This window comes from Chinchilla lanigera, unplaced genomic scaffold (genome assembly GCF_000276665.1).
Source record: "Chinchilla lanigera isolate Chin_1 unplaced genomic scaffold, ChiLan1.0 scaffold00020, whole genome shotgun sequence".
Lineage (NCBI taxonomy): Eukaryota > Metazoa > Chordata > Mammalia > Rodentia > Chinchillidae > Chinchilla > Chinchilla lanigera.
This window is the reverse complement of record NW_004955421.1, coordinates 22,205,476-22,222,633: the sequence shown is the minus strand read 5'-3', so window position 1 is coordinate 22,222,633 and position 17,158 is coordinate 22,205,476. Positions and strand designations below refer to the sequence as shown.

Below are 17,158 nucleotides of genomic sequence, written 5' to 3'. Positions count from 1 at the left end.
TTCACTTGGCATGTGGCATGTGTCATTCCCACCCCACACGTGAGTTCTGTTGTTGTATTTCTGCAGTGGGAGCTATGGGCTCATTTTTAGCTGGCTGGTTCTGGGAGCCGTTGGACAAGCCATTGGATTTTATAAGGATAAAGAGGAGCCAGCAGGGCTGGGCTATGTTTGATTTAAAATTGGAAACCTGAGAGTCAGAGGCGTGCTTTTTATAGCGTGGGAGGAAAAGAGCCGCAAGTCCTGATTTATAGGGAGCTCGATGAAAGCCGAGGTAATATTTATAAATTCCTTCCCCCAAAGGTGGAGGGAATGTTTTGCAGAGCTGCAGTCAGACAACACCTTTTTGGGATTCAGAGGAGGTTGTTCAAATCTAGTTACTCAATGACTGAAAGGGGAAGGAGATGTCAGTCCGGGACAAGCGTGCCCCTGAGTCTGATGCGGGCACAGGCTGGCTCCTCTCCGTGTCCTGAACATCAGGGACTTCTTGGTGGCTCCGTCCCCCTCCCTCACCTCCTCCTGCCTTTATTCAGTGGGCGAGAACCCGTCTCTAATGATAGTGACCGCATTTTGCAAATAATATCTGTATTGGTGTCTGGGGACAGGACAGAATCTTTAGAGGTCTGGTCAGGGCTGGAAGGAAGAAAGGAATAGAAAATACAGTGTGTTGGGGGAGGGTCTGAGTGCCGGCACGTGAATGCCCCAGGTAGCCCTGGATCCTAAGCCTATTGTGTGACGGGATACACTGCCTTGGGTAAACTATGTCAGAGTTTAGGAGTTTGAGGCTGCCACTCCTGATGTCCACGGTCCCGCCAGCCCTGGGGAGAGCTTGATACACACTCTGTGGGTTTTGTACCCATTGGCGAGGCCAGTGGAGAACCACCTCCCAAGGAGTCTCGACTCTGTCAATGGGGGGTGGAGTCAGAGCAACAGCCCAACTGTGCCTCCCTCCGGCCCTGGCATTCCTGGGAGGGGGACGAAGGGGAAAAGGAGGGAAAAGGGAAAATGGAAAGAGGAGAAAGCCCAGGTTAATTTCTTTAAAGGTTGACCCTCACACCTAGGTGAAAGGTGTCACTATGGTGGCTCCTGCTGGGAAAGGGACTGAGCCTCGGGCTTGAGCAGGAGGGATGCAACTTGGCCAGATGGCTGTGCTTCCCTGAGAAAGGAGGATTTCTTAAACACTGTGCTCAGGGGAGAAAATACCGAGGGGAGGGATGACACACATTCAGCTTTACCATGCGTCCTGCCTAGACCTTGCTGCTTCCTAGTTCCCGCGGCAGTAAAAAGGGAGCCCTGCTAATTACGGCTCTGCCAACTGGGAGGATCAGAGGCCCGTCAGCTCTGGGCTGAGAGCAAGTGGGGGCCTTTGCATCTCCCTGCTAGCTCCCACCCAGACGGAGGCGTTCTGCATGAAGGCTCCTAAGGCCTGTACAACGCAGGCATGTGTGCTTCGAGGGTGGGGTGGGAGATAATAAAAAGGATCTGTTTCAACTAAACTGCTGGGAGGCTGGGAGGGAAACACAAAAAACCCCTTCATCCACCCTCTTGTAAAGCACTGGCAGAGGGAGTTGGCCCAGATACTTACAAGTGCTTGTTCAGCCTATACCTCAATAGAAGAGCATTCAGTGTCAACCTTCTAGCCAGGTTCTTTACAGTGTGCAGAAAGAACATGGGAAACCTCCATCCTTTCAGTCTTGCACAATTTAGGAGATATCTTATGAAAGACGCTGAGATCCAAGTTTGTCCCTGGAGGGGATGTCATGTTCCTTTCAGCAGGTGGCTCTGGAACTCACCACCAAACCTCTGTCTCGGTCTTGTGCTCGTCCCACCCATCCCAGAGAGCTGCTGCCTCCTGTCCTCTGGACGCTATGTCCCAGCACTTAAAGGGCTTGTCCCAGGAGGCATCCAACCAACCCCAACTCAGGGGAGAAGAGGTTAGCTCAGCTAGCGAGGCCTGAACCTCTCCCAGTAAGAGAATTGGTAGCAAGGTCAGTTCTTACCTGAGATGCCACACTCAAGTGTCCCTTCAGCAACCAAGATGGCACGAGACAGCCTGCTCCTGTCCCCTCTCTATCTATGTCCCTCAGGCTGTGTAGGGGGCAGACGTTTATTGGCACGCCACAGAGTGTTAGCGCTGGAAGGGATCCTTAGTGGTGATAGTAATAGTAGATGTCACTTGGTAAGCACGTGCTGCATGCCACGTGTGTTAAGAATATTGTTCGCAATCCTCGCAAATGCTGGGGTGGGGTAATATTATCATCATCAGGGTGGAAGCACAGAGGACATGAGTGGCTGGGTAGCAGAATGGTCAGGGCACAGATTTGCATTCAAACCCCAGCTCTGCCATTCAGTCACTAGCTGTGGGACTCCGGGTTGATTCTTACATTCCCTGGGTCTCAGCTTCCTCATCTGCAAGACAAAGAATCCAAGAACAAACGCTGCCCTACAAGGGGATGGTGAGGTCCCTCAGCCTCTGGATGGGACCCGACATCTGGGAGGCGGGGACAGGACTGCCCATCTCTGGATTGCTTTTGCACCACGGTGTGCTAGGAATGTCTCACAGTAAGCACCCTGACCTCTCATGGTCTTCTAACCAATGTGTATCTTACAACACCTGGAGAAGACATAGGAGAAATAAAATCAATCATCAGAGCTCCTCGACTGTGATCAGCACAGGCTTTTTAGGAGATCTACATGCATTTCTAGCTATTTTATGTTCCCACTATATTCATTATCCTCAAGTAAATATGCAAGATTTACCATAGACAGACCTCTCTCTCTCTCTCTTTTTTAACTATACCCAACAATATAGTAATTCATTGCATGTTCAAAAAGCACAAAAACTATGCAGATCTCTCCCTGATTTATGCCCTGGATCTAACAGGTTCATTTCAGTCAGAATCAGAAACAAGGAGACAAAATAAGAATGCCAGTGTCTCATTTATTTCCCTGCATTTTCCCTTTCATTCAGATTTCTCTCCTACGTGAATACAAACATGTTACAACTGACCCCAGTTTTACTCGCAGCTTCAAAAGATGAATCACAGAGATTTAGCAAAGACAGACTGGAGCAAGCAAGTGCTGTGTGGAAGGAAGAGATGATTTTTAGCTGGCCTGACCTCAGTGGTCACTTTTTATCAGCATCCCCCATTCCAAGGCCAAGATGTCGTTCAAATGTGACAGCAGGCGGAGTCTTCGGTCCGAGAAGCCCCAGGAATTCTGGCAGGCACTGAGGCCTCCGTTTCCCCCGGTTCTGTGCTTGCACAAGAGGCTCTGAGCTGCCACTGGACCTGTCCTGATGTACTGCAGTAAGTGAAGCCGTTACAGGTCCTTTGGCCCTTTGTCCGTGCAGAGGCAGCTCCCCCCGGGTCTAGCCCTGCACCGTGGAAGAGGTACAGTTTCTCAGCGTGACAGTGTTCTGCGTTATGCAAGAAGAGCAGGCGGGCAGGTGGCAGAAAAAGAGATGCAAAAGGTGAGATGTAGAAAGGTGGGTTTGAACCCACTTTGCTGGAGAAACAGCAGCACCCCGAGGAAGCTGGGAATGGAGGAGAAACCATTGAGGAGAATGGAAGAGAACCAGTGAGGTTCTTGTTGTAGCACAAGGCGGCCCCTGCCCAGCCAGGTGGAAAGGGCACAGCAGACCCGCTCGAGCCTCACTTGGACACCAGCATGCGGACAAACTCCTCATAGTTCACCTGCCCGTCTCCGTCCGTGTCTGCAGTCCGGATCATCTCCTCCACTTCCTCATCACTCAGCTTCTCCCCCAGCCTGGTCATCACATGCCGCAACTCGGTAGCGCTCACATAGCCGTTGCCGTCCTTGTCGAACACGCGGAAGGCCTCCCGGATCTCCTCCTCGCTGTCCGTGTCTTTCATCTTCCGGGCCATCATGCTCAGGAACTCTGGGAAGTCCACCGTGCCGTTTCCATCCCGATCGATCTCATTCACCATGCCCTGGAGCTCAGCCTCTGTGGGATTCTGGCCCAGGGACCGCATGACAGTGCCCAGCTCCTGGGTGGTGATGCAGCCATCGCCGTCCTTGTCAAACAGAGAGAAGGCCTCCTTGAACTCAGCGATTTGCTCCTCAGACAGCTGGTTGGCCATGCTGGCAGGGCGCGGGTGGCGTGGTAGAGGTGTCCGGGCTGGGTCTGCTTCTGAGCTCTGGGACAGGCTGGGCTCTTCTGCGGAAGGACAGGGGCAGGTCTGAGGGGCGGCTGTCTGTCTGGCTTTCTAGCCCTGGCTTGAATTGCCGGAGCTTAAGAAGGAGCAGAGTCCTCCCCCACCTCCAGCCTGGCGGGATTGGGCTGCCATCCGCAGACACCCCCGCCCCTGTGGTTGCCGGAAGGCCAGGTCCTGTTTAGACAGGCGTCCAGGAGCAGCAACCAGGGCAGCCTGCTGATTGAGCTGATGCCAGCCCCTCTATATGAAAGGCAGGCAGTTTTCACTCGGACACCCACAGGGCCAGCGGGAGCCACCGGCAGTGACATCTTCTGTCTAGGTGTGTGGATCAACATTGAGAGAACTCAACCTGGGATCCCTCCTTGCCCTTGCCCCTTTTTTTCCCTAGTCTTCTGCCTGTCCCCCGATCTCCTCTTCACTCAATAAAATAACCAGCCAACACCCCATTTTCCTCTTCATCTGAAATTTTTTTTTTTTTTTTTTTTTCAGGATGAAAAATAGAAATTGTCTTTGCTGAAAGGAGCATCCTTTCCCGGCCTCGGTCTCCAAAGCTTTGGGGACCCAGACAGTTTTCAGAGAAGGACAAAGGCTTTTTCTCTGGGTAAAAGCAGTGTTTTCTTATCTTCAGAACAGACACAAATGGAAAAAGACTCTCTCCAACCCTTTCACTCACTCAGTCACTTGTTCTCGGGTTCATTGAGGGACCGTGATGGGCAGTCCTCTTCCAAGCAGGCCACCTCTGTCCTCCTGAAGTCGCACTGCAGTGGTGATACAGAGAGTTAGTGAGTAAATGGACAGAAAAACCCAAACAAGGCATTAGAGATTTTTGATAAGTGCTGTGAAGGGAATGAAAGGTAACGACAGAGAAGACATGGGACGGTCACCTCTATCATTGTCAAGGACAGCCTCTCTGCAGAAAGGCATTCAAGGGTGGCCCTGCAGGAGAGGAGGGGATGGTGGGGCTGGGGGACAGAAAGGGAACCAATGTGGAGGACAAACGATGCAGACTTTGCAGGACTTGAGGAGGGACTCCCACGCTATCCTCAGACACACACATGGGCACCCTGGAAGTGTTCAGCAAGGGCATGTCCAAGCCCTGGGTGGAGTGGAGACACAGCCGGACAGAGGAGCATCTTCAAGAGGACATGGGCTCAAGAAGGACCCCTGGGTGCTCACCAGGCACATGGACTCATCTCCTAGCTCCAGGAGACCTGGGGAAAGGACCTTCTGAGAGGCAGAAAAGATTGTTTTTTCAATGGGAATCCAGGAAAATTCAAACTGGACAGAAATGTGGAGCCGACCCTTTATTCTTTTGTTGGATATGGAGGAATAAGGGTCAGAGGTCTTTGAGGGGGTAAATGCGCTTAGAAGGACCTGGGTTTACTGAGGAAAAAATGTGGCAGGATAATAGCTTGAATATTAATTTTTTCACTCTGAATTTCCTCCCTTTTCCCACTCAGCTATTTATAACACCATTTCTTTCTTCATTCACATGCACAGCAACCTTGTTCTTCCTTGTTTGGAGGAAACTTTAGGTGGGAACAAAATAGAAGTTACCCGAACGAAGGTTCCCACTAAGCCCAGACCCTGTTGGTTGAGCGGGGAAGAAGAAGGAAGATTTTTGCTTGGGAGAATCAGCGAGGTTGAAGAATCCCCCACAACTTGAATCTTTTCCTGAGAAGAGAGGGGTATAAGCACCGGGACAGCAGGATCCAGTGATGGGGAGGCCGTATGCAGCCTTGGAAAAGTGTTCTGGGATCGGAGGGTAACATTTTTTTTTCTCCTATGTTCTCTCCTTGTTGCTGGAGAAGCAACTTCTTGAAGTAATACAAGGGCCATAGCAGGAGGCAGGAGAACCGGCTTCCCATGGGCAAATGGCCAGCAAGCTGCCCAGAGCAGGGGCCGGCATAGCAGAAACCCTGTGGCTGGGTCAGTCCCATGATGGGCGAGGACTCACGGCTGGTCAGGACTCTATCCACGCCTCCGGCCCACTTTACCTAGAACCAGGGGAAGAGGCGCCCCGGCACTGGTGGGTTCTGGGGTGTGGCTCTGGTTCAAATGCCAGCTTCTGCTAATGTGTTTTTCAAAAAGCCACATTGAAGAACTCAGTAAGGACATTAAGCAGGGTTAGCAGGCATGACTCACAAAGGCCTGCCTTGTGATGCCTAGATTGCTGCAATTCACAAGTTGAGAAACTATGGTAGAGGGGATGTTTCTAATTTCCTGGCTTAATTCTCTCCCTGCTGCCTCTCACCCCATACATGGTTCCCTTCCCTGCAGCATGAACACACACACACACACACACACACACACACACACACACACACACATTTTGGGTGGGTGTGTATGGGCTCTGAGGATCCATTTAAAAGTTAAATATGTTGAAATAGTTAAATATTTAAATATGATGATATATTTAGAACTTTAGAAGTAAAGCTGAGTGCAGTGTAATTCCAGCTGCTCAGGAGGCTGAGGCAGGGCAGACTGCAAATCTGAGGCCCACCTGGACACTTCAGTAAGATCCTATCTCAAAATAAAAATTGAAAAGGGCCGGACATATAGCTCAGTGTTAGAGGGCCCCTGGGTTCAATTCCTGGAACACCACCTCCAGAAATTTTTAAAAAATACATTACTTGCTCACATAAACAACTTTTTTTAAAAAAATGCATTCTTCAAGATGAAGAACAGAGAGAAGACTGGCATTTTAAAAAGCAGCTCTGCAAATCCCTTTTATGTCTGACTTTATGGAAGCATATGTTCATCTGCTTCCAATCTGTGGCAAAATGCTTTTTGAAGTATATATTATCCAAGTTCACACAGACACAGTTGGGAAAAAGGGAGCATTTCAGTGGTTTTGAAAGAAAATTGTGGATAGTCTTCTTTGATGTTACATCAGAGTTTGACAAGCCATAGTTACTCGGATGCTAGTTGTATCTGAATTGGTGAGCATATCAATTAACTTTTCATACTGTCCCACTGAAGTCCATTGGTCTGTTTTGCACTTTGAATGGATCTTTTATCCAAATGTAATTAGGTAATGCCATGCGATGGTCACTTAGAAAATATCAGTTCACTAGCTCTGCAGATTTTCCAAATGTTGAACCCTCTGCCTGGCAAGTGCAAGGTCGTGAGTTCGGTTCCCGGTACCGGAGAAAAACCAAAAAAAAAAAAAAAAAAACAAAACAAATGTTGAACCCTTACATATGTAACATTAAAAAATCAGATTCTTTTATTCGGATTTCATTTTTCAATCACATTACCACCAATCCCACTGGAAAAAAATTTATTTTGAGACGGGCTCTCACTATGTAGTTCAGGCTGGCCTTGAACTTGAGATAATCTCCCTGCCTTAGTCTCTCAAGTGCTGGGATTACAGGCATGTGCCACCACGCCTGACTAGGTAAATCTTACGGTGTTGGAAAACTGAAAGTCCACCGTGTCAAATGCAAAACTTCCAAAATTCCAATTTTCATTTGGAGTCTCAAATTTTATTGTTGACAACAAACTGTTGTCTTCTGTGAACTGACAGACTCACTTTATCCATTTTTGGGAAACCATCTGCCAAGTGTTACAGCTGAGTGTCCACGGTGTGTCTGTCAGCTGTTATTTCTGACGAAAGTAGTATTCTATGGAAAAGTTTGCCTTGCCACTCCTGGAATTAATCAGACATGTGCTTTCCTCGTGACAACCATCGTGCTTTAATATTCCCCAAAATAATAATGCTGTGCACCCTAAGATGGAAATTTAATAAAATTAATACCTTTACTGCTTCTCTAAGGGCATTTTCAGTGAATCTGGCTTTTTTCTAATGAGACATGACGGCCATGATGAATGCAAGGACTAACTGTAAAGGAGCCTTGGTTCAGGCCAAGGAGCTCACAGTTGCCTCTGCTTTTGACCTTTATGCAAATGTCAGCACTGTGAGAAAGACAAAACACAAAAACCCACCGGTATTTTATGAAAATAACCTTCCAGGTCCTCTGAAAGGGTCTTGAGATACCCTGCTCCCCAAAAGATCCATGGATACATTGGAGACAACTGCCTTGGAGTGCTGGGCAGCAGGGATCTGAACTGGATGTCAAATCCTCCAAAATCCTGGCGGTGTGAGGTGCCGCAGACTCTGGAATCATGTAGGACAATGTTGGCCTTACAGAGTACGAAACTAACGAAGACCATATAGATACACATTAAAGGAACCCACATGCGTTCCTTCCTTTGAAGACAAGAAACCCTAAACACAAGAGACTTGTGGTATTTTACTGCATTTGTCTGAACTGGAGTTATAAATAGCTTTTATTAAAAAGAATTTGTTAAGTATGTGTGTGATTGTGCCTCTCCCTCTAGGTGCTGTAGAAAGAGATATGGAGCAGGATTCTCCCATCTTCTCTGGCCGGTTCCATTCCTGAGGCCCTGCTAGGACGGGTGTGCCTGCAGGTGGCCGTGGGATGCTCCTTTTCTTCTCCTGACAGGTCACCCACTAGGCTAATACTTGCTCAAGCACATCCTTTGCTCTCCAATATAAATACAAAGTTAGTATATATGGGTTCAATTAATAGCCATGGAACAATTACCCTCATCTATTTTCTTATATCTCTGTGTTTCAGATGGCATATGCGTAGGAGTCAGGGTGAGGTGACTAGCAAGTTGAAAGCTTGGACTGGAATCTAGATCCTCTGATTCCCATACCCTCAGCTGGCATTCTGTCCTATTTATTGTCATCACCAACTCAGTCTTCAACCTTTTTCTCCTATAGCTGCAAAAGTGACTGACCAGTACAGGAGGCCTCAGTGCAGGAAAGTATGGAGACATGCACGTTGGCCAATCATGTCTTTGTCTTACCTTTTCCACCAAGCTCCTCACGTATCCACTTGCCAACTTAATACCTACCCTGTGTGCTTAGTCAGCATCTCCAAGTCAATGTGACCCAGGGAAATTCTTGGTTTTCTTGCCCTACCAAACTGTTTCCTCCCCATTCTTCCTATCTCTTCAAAAAATAAAAATAAAAACAAAAACAAAAACAAAAACAAAAAAACACTCAAATCACTCAACTGTTCAGAGCAAAATGTAGTCATGTTGAATTCCTCTTTTCCTCTTGTACTTCAGACGTGGTCACTCAGCTCTATGTTGAAAATGTATCTGGATGCCTCCACTGCACCATGCCACCGTCATCATCGCTGGGTAGAATGATCCAATAACCTCATAACTGGTCCTCCTTTGTTGTTCATCATCCAGTGCATGCCATTTCCTGCTCAAAACACTGTAATTGCATCGCTTTGGATTTCAAGTAAAATCCCTATGGTAGCCATCTTGCCTTCCTTTCCTATCTCCCTTGTTGTTGTCTCATCACCAGCCTCCATCACTATGCTCCGGACACCAGCCTACTTTCTGCTCCTTGGACACTTCCACCCTGATTTGCTATTCAGTATCTGCATGATCTGCTCCTTCCGCCCCGGCATTTTACCCCTAGTGTTCTAGTGGCTCCACGTCACAGCAGTTGAAAATCACGTCACTTCCATGTGAGAACTTTCCTAACCACTTACTGTAAACTGACCCTCATTTTCCACCCCAACACTTACTTCATTCCCCTTTTACTTTCTTCATAGCTCATCACTCTGAACTGTGCCTTACTCATTTCTTTGTTTACTTGCTTATTTTTTTTTTCTTCCCATCTAAATTTCATAAAAGGTAATGCTGTTTTTTACTTCTTTTTCTGTCACACCCTCTAATACAGAGTCCTGGCACCAACCAGTATATGCCGACTGAATAAGACAGGAGGGTCTTGTCATAAAAGAGCATCTTCTGCTCTACCTGCCTGGGAAGAATTACTCGAACTTTTTCTTTCCTTCCGGTTATAGTGCAAAAAATTTGATGGTATGCCTTAAATTGTTTTGCACAAGTACCTTTTTTAGTCACCTTGTGTTACTGGTTATTTCTTCCCTGACTCTTCTGCAGTTTGCTATGTGGTTCCTTGGGGTTAATGTCCTCTCTGTTGGTCCTTGGGAGCAGCTGCTGATGCCTCACACCTGTAGACGTCTGCCAGCGGGCTTCTCCTGTTTCAGGTCTCTGTAAAGGTACAAGAAAGTTCCCTTCTCCCACAGTGTACACTACTTACGCTGTCTAGGCCTCCTGAAGCCTGAACTTACCTCACAACTTCTTTTATAACCTCTGCTCTTTTGACACTTTTATCTGCCTTCTCATTATGGTCTCCACCCAGGAGTTGCTCAGAGAGGTCAGGGATAATTGAAATGATAAGTGCTGACAGATCTAAGGCTGAGGTGAAACTTCTGTCTTAGTAACGAATCCGTGAAGACGACTAGAAAAAGAATCCAGGCATAAAGTTGAATTTGAAATTAGGCCGATAGTACAACCAGTGTCCATCTGGAGGAACTAGATGAAGAGGTGATTTGGGAGATTCAGCATAGAGGATGGGAAGCAGGTCCTGGGGAGTGGTCCCACTGAGGCACAACCAGTGGCTCTTTGTCAGGACCTCAGAGTTTACTACAGAGGGAGGGGCACTCCTCAAGTGACTGTAGAATCAGCTAAGAAATAATCAACCACACAAATAATCTCACAAATAACCACAAATAATCTCCTTGCCTACTATTTATCTTGGGCTGTCTTCTCACCTTACCTGTGCTCTGGAGACACTTTCAGGTCTTTGGTTTTAGTATCAGAAATGTTTATCAATGACTTTCCATCTTTCAGAAATGACCGGACATGCTTGAATATGCAGGGAGTGCATGGCTTATGTTGTTGATCTGGGATTCTTGCATTTCACAATCATATCTCCAAGGACAGTGATTCAGACAAAGAGACAGAAGAAGCAATTACGAGCTACTAAAGAGCTGATCAGACTTCTGTAGAAATAGCACAGCACCAAGCTGTGTCCATGGTGTTGAACAGATCTCTGATTCTTCAGGTTTTCTAAGGCCAGGGTTGACCTGATAATAGATATTACTTGTTTTATGTTCCAATATACATTGATCAGAGCACACACACACACACACACTTTCCCAGTCATCCTTGCAGCTAGGAGAGGATTCTCTCAACAGATAGCAGGAATTTCGGTGGGAACCACACATCCTTGGCCTTCCTGTCCCACCTTATGAAAGACTGTTCCAGATTCCCTCCATGACCCAGATCTTTGGCTGACTTTTATGAAGTCTTATGTGAATCTTCAAGATTCTATAGGGCTGGGCTCTGGACTGAGAGGGAGTTCAAGGCCAGGGAGGAGATCATTGTTCTGGAACAGAGCTGTGATTGGTGAGCTAAAATCTGATAAGTAGTCATCATTTAGGAAGTTGGGAAAGAATGACTTTCCCAGAGCCTCCTGTCTGGCCTCCTGCCTTCTCCATGGCCGTAGGCGGAGGTAGCTTTGCGGGTATATTCCAGGCCTTAGCTGTAGCATGAAGCCCACCAGGTGCTGTGGAAACCAAGCAATCAAATTGTGTCCAGATGTTGCGTGTCTCACATCAATCAGGCCTACCTCTTCTCTAGCAGGCTGGTTTTCGAGCTCACCCTCAAGCTGATCCACCCTGCACCAAGGCTGTTTTCTCAGCACATTGAGTTCTTTAGCGGCTTCTACTGCTGAGATCAGCTCTGACGTCAGTGAGTTACAGGGCAGTCTAAGGGGCATGAAAGTTGCCTGTGCTTGATTCCTAAGAGCAAGTATAATTAAATCAGGAATAAATGATCACGCCAAACAAAAGCTGATTAGTAATAAGTATAACCTAAAGCAGCCAAATAAGTAAAAACTTATTTGTGGAGTTCTTACTTACCCAGGAAGAGCTGTTTCTTGTGGAATATGCTGGGTTTGGAGCTTGCCTGGGTAGCTAGCTCACCGTGAACTCACTCAGTGTCCCTGCCGGTGTCGGGGCTGAACGGCAGCAGTGAGGGAATTAGGAGCAGAGGCAGGTGAGGGCAGGGCGCAGAGAAGTGGGTGATCCTGGGAGGGCTTCGTGTTGTGTGCTGGCCTCGCAAACTTTTTGTTCGGCATTTTGAAGAAAAGAAAAGACAGACAAAAATATGAAATCAGGTAATGTTGCTGAGAAGCTCGGGTTGCCAGCTAAAATCTCTTCCTGCCAAGATGCATTTGACGACTAAGTGGAATCATCTGTACTTTAAGCCCCCATAACCAAAGGTGAGATCATTGTCTCTAAGAGAACAAGCTGATCTTCTCGGAAGCATATGGAGCTCACTAAAAAGGAGAGATTTTGTTCCAAGTTCTGAACCTTTGAAGTTTATGATTGTGATGAAAGCACTAGCATTTAATATAAGAAGGTGTGCATATGTGTGTGCATGTATGTGGAGCTCAAGCATTCATGTAGCACGTGTTGCCTGCTGGTTAAGCGTGTAACATGTAGAGAAAGTTGGGGCGTGAACTCAGCCCCTGGACAAAGGATTTGAAGGAGACAAAGGGCTTTGATGAAGTACAACCTCCATTTTGCCATGTCCCGCTCTAGTCACTTACTCTAGTGCTTTTTTGTGGGTTTGCTTTGGTTTGTTTGTTTGTTTTTTTGGTTTTTCTCCGGTACCAGGAACCGAACTCACGACCTTGCGCTTGCCAGGCAGGCGCTTTGCCGCTGAGCTAAATCCCCAGCCCCTGTGGGTTTGCTTTGTTGTACTGCAGATCGAACCTGGAGCCATGCACACCCTCCCTTTCATTTTATTTTGAAACGGGGTCTCTCTACGATTCCCAGGCCAACCTTGAACTTGTGATTTGTCTGCCACAGCCTCCTAAATAAGTGGGATTATAAGCGGGTGCCATCATGCCCAGCTACCCACCTGGTTCTAACCTTACTCTCTGAAACCCTAGAACTCTGCAGAGGTCCTTCAAAAGATGCATAGGGGCAAGGGAAGGTAAAGGGCAGGGCCAAGGCCGTCCAAACTCCGGCCTCCCCACCCGCCGCCAAGCAGTCAGGTTCTCTGCAATACCTCTACCAGGTAAGGTGCAGCTCTTGTGGCTGAGTTCTCATTGATAAAATGGGCCTGGGAGGAGCTTCGTGGCACAGCAGCACAGTAGGTCATTAAGACATAAGGAGGTTCCGAAGAGCAGCTGCGCCTCTACCGTAGTGAGAACTCTCAGAATACTACTTTATACTAGAGATGCATTTTTATGTGAAAAAATGACCTTTTAGGGCCCCAACCTCCTGACTTCATCTCACCTTAACGGCTTCAGAAGGGACTTACCTCCCAACAGCATCACAGACAGGGTTAGAACTTCGAAGCGTGAACTTTATGGGAGGCATAATTCAGCCCACAGTACCCGTGTTTCTTTCGCTGTTTCAATGTGCCGGATTTCTTCATTTGTAAAACAAAGAGCGCAGACAGCTTCTCATCTCACCTGTGAAGAAATACAGAGGGGACCAGAAGGGCCCCACCCAACCTTAAGCACTGCATGCTGAGAAGAGGCCAAATTTGGTGATTCATAGAAAAGACACCCCTAGGAAATGTGGCAGTTTCTCAGGAGGTGCAATGGGCAGACAATGGGTGTGGCCCAAAAGAAGTCAGTGAAGACATACTAAGGCCCTAGCACCTGAGGAAGAAACGAGGGAATCTGGGATGCTGAGCTCTGAGGTTTTTCCTTTTCGGTTTGGCTAAGAGTCACCATGGGTAATCTTCAGCTGCACAGAGAGCTTTGTGGATGAGGCAGGGATAAAACATGCTGAAGAATTTGGTTGAAAGAAGGGAGGACAGGGCCGGGGACTTAGCTCAGTGGTGCAGTGCCTGCCTGGCAAGCATGAGGTCCTGAGTTCAATTCCTGGCACCAGAAAAATGGGGGGTAGGGGGAACAAAAGGAGTAAGGGAAGAAAAAGTCTTTTCAGAGAAGCTACTTACCTTGCCTACTGCAATACCGAGCTCGAGGGAGTCCTGAGGAAATACGGGCTTGAATGAGGACAAAAAAGAAACCATACCCTGCTGCTCTGAGGAGAGCAGGGAACCGGTGCTAGGAGGTAACCTCTCTTGGAGACCTTGTCATAAACTGGATTGAGATGGCCCAGACCCATAAGGCGGCCGGATCCTTGCAGATGAAAAGCTTGGTGTGCGTTTCAGATCAGTAGAGAGAGTGGATTTTGTTTTGCAAAACGGATCAGGAGAAACAGAATTTAAAATGTTGTCAGAATTTTCTATTTTAATCACGTACTTTCCTTCCATGTATTCATTATTCATCAGAAGGCGGGCTGGGGGAGAGAAGACCCTGGCTCCTCTTTATCTAGGCTTTGAATTTCCCCTCTCATTTTTATTCCAATTCCACATGAGACAGACGTGGAAGATGCACGACAGCGGAAGGCCGGGTTTGAGTAATTATGCTCCATGCCTCACTCCCACCCAACCCTGCCTTTCATTAAACAAATAGGGACTTGCAAATCTATGAATCCCATATGTGTAAAGAAGGAATTTTTCTTTAAGAAGGAATTTTACATGCATATCTGGGAAAAGTATAGTGGGAGGAAATGAACAACAATGGCAGTGAAACCAAATATTTAGAATTGATTTAGTGGACTCCAGTTGTAAAAAGCTTATTTTCCTGTAAATGATGACAGCTTGGAATGTACTCAGAAAAGGGAAATGGGCCCATATAAATCACACGATTTATGGAGGAGAAAAAAAGAGTGTGTAACATGTAACATCAACATCTGTCCTTTCTGACCGTGTGATATGCACAAAATCGAGCCCATTTATGGGGGAGGTTGAGGCGGGGGCAGGAGGGGCAAACTCCCACCACAAATTAAAGTCACTACACTTTAATAATGAGCGGGAAGATCAAGGAAAGAAAAGAGCTCTTATCTCTTTTCAAGCTGCCAGAATGTGGTTCAGATATGGTTTTTAAAAATACAGGAAGTACTTAAAGAAAGTAAGGCTAATGAGATTTAAGAATCAAATCGTTCCTTCCAAGTGCTTAACAAAGAACACAGACATTAAAATAAAAGTGAAGATATTGGAATAAAAATAAAGGGAAAAAATCAAAACTCAAATCAAGAAGTATTTAACTATCAAAGGCGAAGTTATTAAGGATGAGAAAAAGCGCAGGGAGAATCAGGAGGTAGTTTGTCACAGAATGTTCCAGAAGATAAGAAGACAATGGTAAATTTAAATAAATATGGGCCAGTCAAAGCGATGCTGAAAAGACATTGTGTTAATAGAGTTCTTGATGAAATTGTCTCCAAGGGTTGACTAGAAATACATTGAGAGCCTTCTGAGTACCAAGTGCGTTTACCAGGTGACTGAATTTAAATTTTAAGTCACTGACTACATGGTTATGTGTGCCAAAGTCCCATAATGGGTGGGAGGCAGAGCTGAGATTGCACTGCCTCCTCCTCTGGACGTATCCTGTAATCTTACCACTACTCCACAGCCACCTGCACCCCCCTGACCTGTGCCAGGGCTGTGCTAAATCCTTTTCACGGGGGTGCGCGTGACTAAGTTTTGATGGCAAGCTGTGCCTCTCTGGCAAGTTGCTGCTGAGTCCTAGCAAATCCCTGAGAGCTGTTTTGGCTGCCTTCGGGGGCTCACAGATGAAGCTGAAGTTCTCAGACAATGAATGAGTGCTGCAACGCTGCGTCCTAGCATAAGGCAACCTAAGTTCAAATCCCAGCTCTTCCATGAACTTGTTTCGTGGCACTGCTAAGCCCCAATCACTTCATCTGTAAAATAAGAATGAATGGTGAAGACAAGATAGGTCATACATCAAGCCCTAGCACAGCACCTGGCACATAGATAGAGCACATTAACATCTCCTTCCTCTCAGGTAAATGGGGCAGCAGCGGCAGCAAAGTTGCTATACCCAGTCCAGGCAATCAGGTGTTGTCAGCCTGGTATGGATATTTGAGCAAAGGATAAAACTGGAGCAAATGGAGAGAGTGCAAAGATGCCATAGTCACTTCATTGTCGTGAGCTAGTTAGAGCTGATAGCATGTTCCAGAACAGGGAAAAGTATCTTCCCAAAAGGAGAAGCAGGAAGGCGTTTCTGAGAAACTCATAGTTGTCTGGACACAGTTGTGGGAAAGACAGGAAAAGCAGCTAGGAAGGCCCCGAAAGGGCATTGAGAGCCTCATCCTATGGGAAGAAGAGAGCAGACCACAAGCAGCCACACCAGTGAGACTTCGGAGTCTCCGGGCCAGCGGCAGCAGGAATGTTTCTGAAAATGTAACCGAGTTAAGGGAAGGGACACGGGTGTAGAGCTTACCACAGAAAAGAAAAAAGAGAAGGAAAAGAGAAAGTCAGAGACTTTAGGATTTGTAAAAAAGTAATACATAACAGTTGGGAAAATTTTAGTGGTGGATAAAAATGCAGAAGCATAAATGTCTTTTACGATTAGCTTGCCTACAGGAGAGAGATCTAGGAAAAACCTGAGAAAAATTTTGTGGAAAAGGCTTAAAATGTTTGGAAGTTGGTGTAAAACCCAAGGCAGTGGTGATCAACTCTGGGAACACAAAGGGGTGAGTGGGGCAGGGGGCCAAAGAGCTGCCAGACCTCTGGCTGGGAACAGGAGCTGTACACACACGGAAAGGTACTCACATTCATAAGGCCGCCTGCATGTGACAAGTGGCACGTAAGTCAATTTTAATTCCAGCTTCTCTTTCACAAAGCCGGCACCTTTTCTCTGTGCTCCGGGTTCTCAGTCACTGAAGTGTGGTTAACCATACCTACTGTGCTGGGATTGGCTGCAGGAATGCAGGGAAAGGGTCATCAACAAATGGACATTAAACGTGTCCACATGAAATGAACACTGGCTTAGACCAGGGAACTCTCACCTGGAACCAAGAGCCTCCATCTGCTGGGTGCATTTTGCTTGCTGCTGTGTCTGGAGCCCCAGTATCAGCTCCAGCGTGCATGTGCTCCAACCTCCACCAGGCTGAGGTAGCCTGCGAAGGGGCGGGTCTGCTGTGCACCTGATCGGGAATGGGGTTGGGTTACTTAGCTAATTTACTTGACCCCTCAAAGCAGCCTCTGTGAGAGACCAGCCCTCACTAACTAAAAGG

At 47.1% G+C, this 17,158-nt stretch overlaps 1 protein-coding gene across 7 annotated transcripts; it reads right to left on the bottom strand.

Annotated features, from left to right (window-relative positions):
- Positions 1–2,918: 2,918 nt before the first annotated feature.
- Positions 2,919–17,158, bottom strand: LOC102023269 (calmodulin-like protein 3). Of its 7 annotated transcripts, XM_013513788.1 has the most exons (12): positions 16,931–17,045; positions 16,695–16,840; positions 13,365–13,518; positions 11,954–12,156; positions 11,662–11,833; positions 10,807–11,116; positions 10,319–10,488; positions 10,076–10,238; positions 9,225–9,432; positions 8,124–8,295; positions 4,849–4,933; positions 2,919–4,177 (listed from the first exon to the last, which is right to left on the bottom strand). In XM_013513788.1, the coding sequence occupies exon 12, from the start codon at positions 4,098–4,100 to the stop codon at positions 3,651–3,653; it is 450 nt and encodes a 149-aa protein (XP_013369242.1). In that variant the 5' UTR covers positions 4,101–4,177; positions 4,849–4,933; positions 8,124–8,295; positions 9,225–9,432; positions 10,076–10,238; positions 10,319–10,488; positions 10,807–11,116; positions 11,662–11,833; positions 11,954–12,156; positions 13,365–13,518; positions 16,695–16,840; positions 16,931–17,045; the 3' UTR covers positions 2,919–3,650. The 7 variants fall into 7 exon arrangements, 2 of the variants coding, with proteins under 2 accessions (XP_013369242.1, XP_013369243.1); XM_013513789.1 differs by lacking the exon at positions 10,807–11,116; XR_001233873.1 differs by lacking the exon at positions 8,124–8,295 and having other exon boundaries at positions 4,164–4,177; positions 16,931–17,147.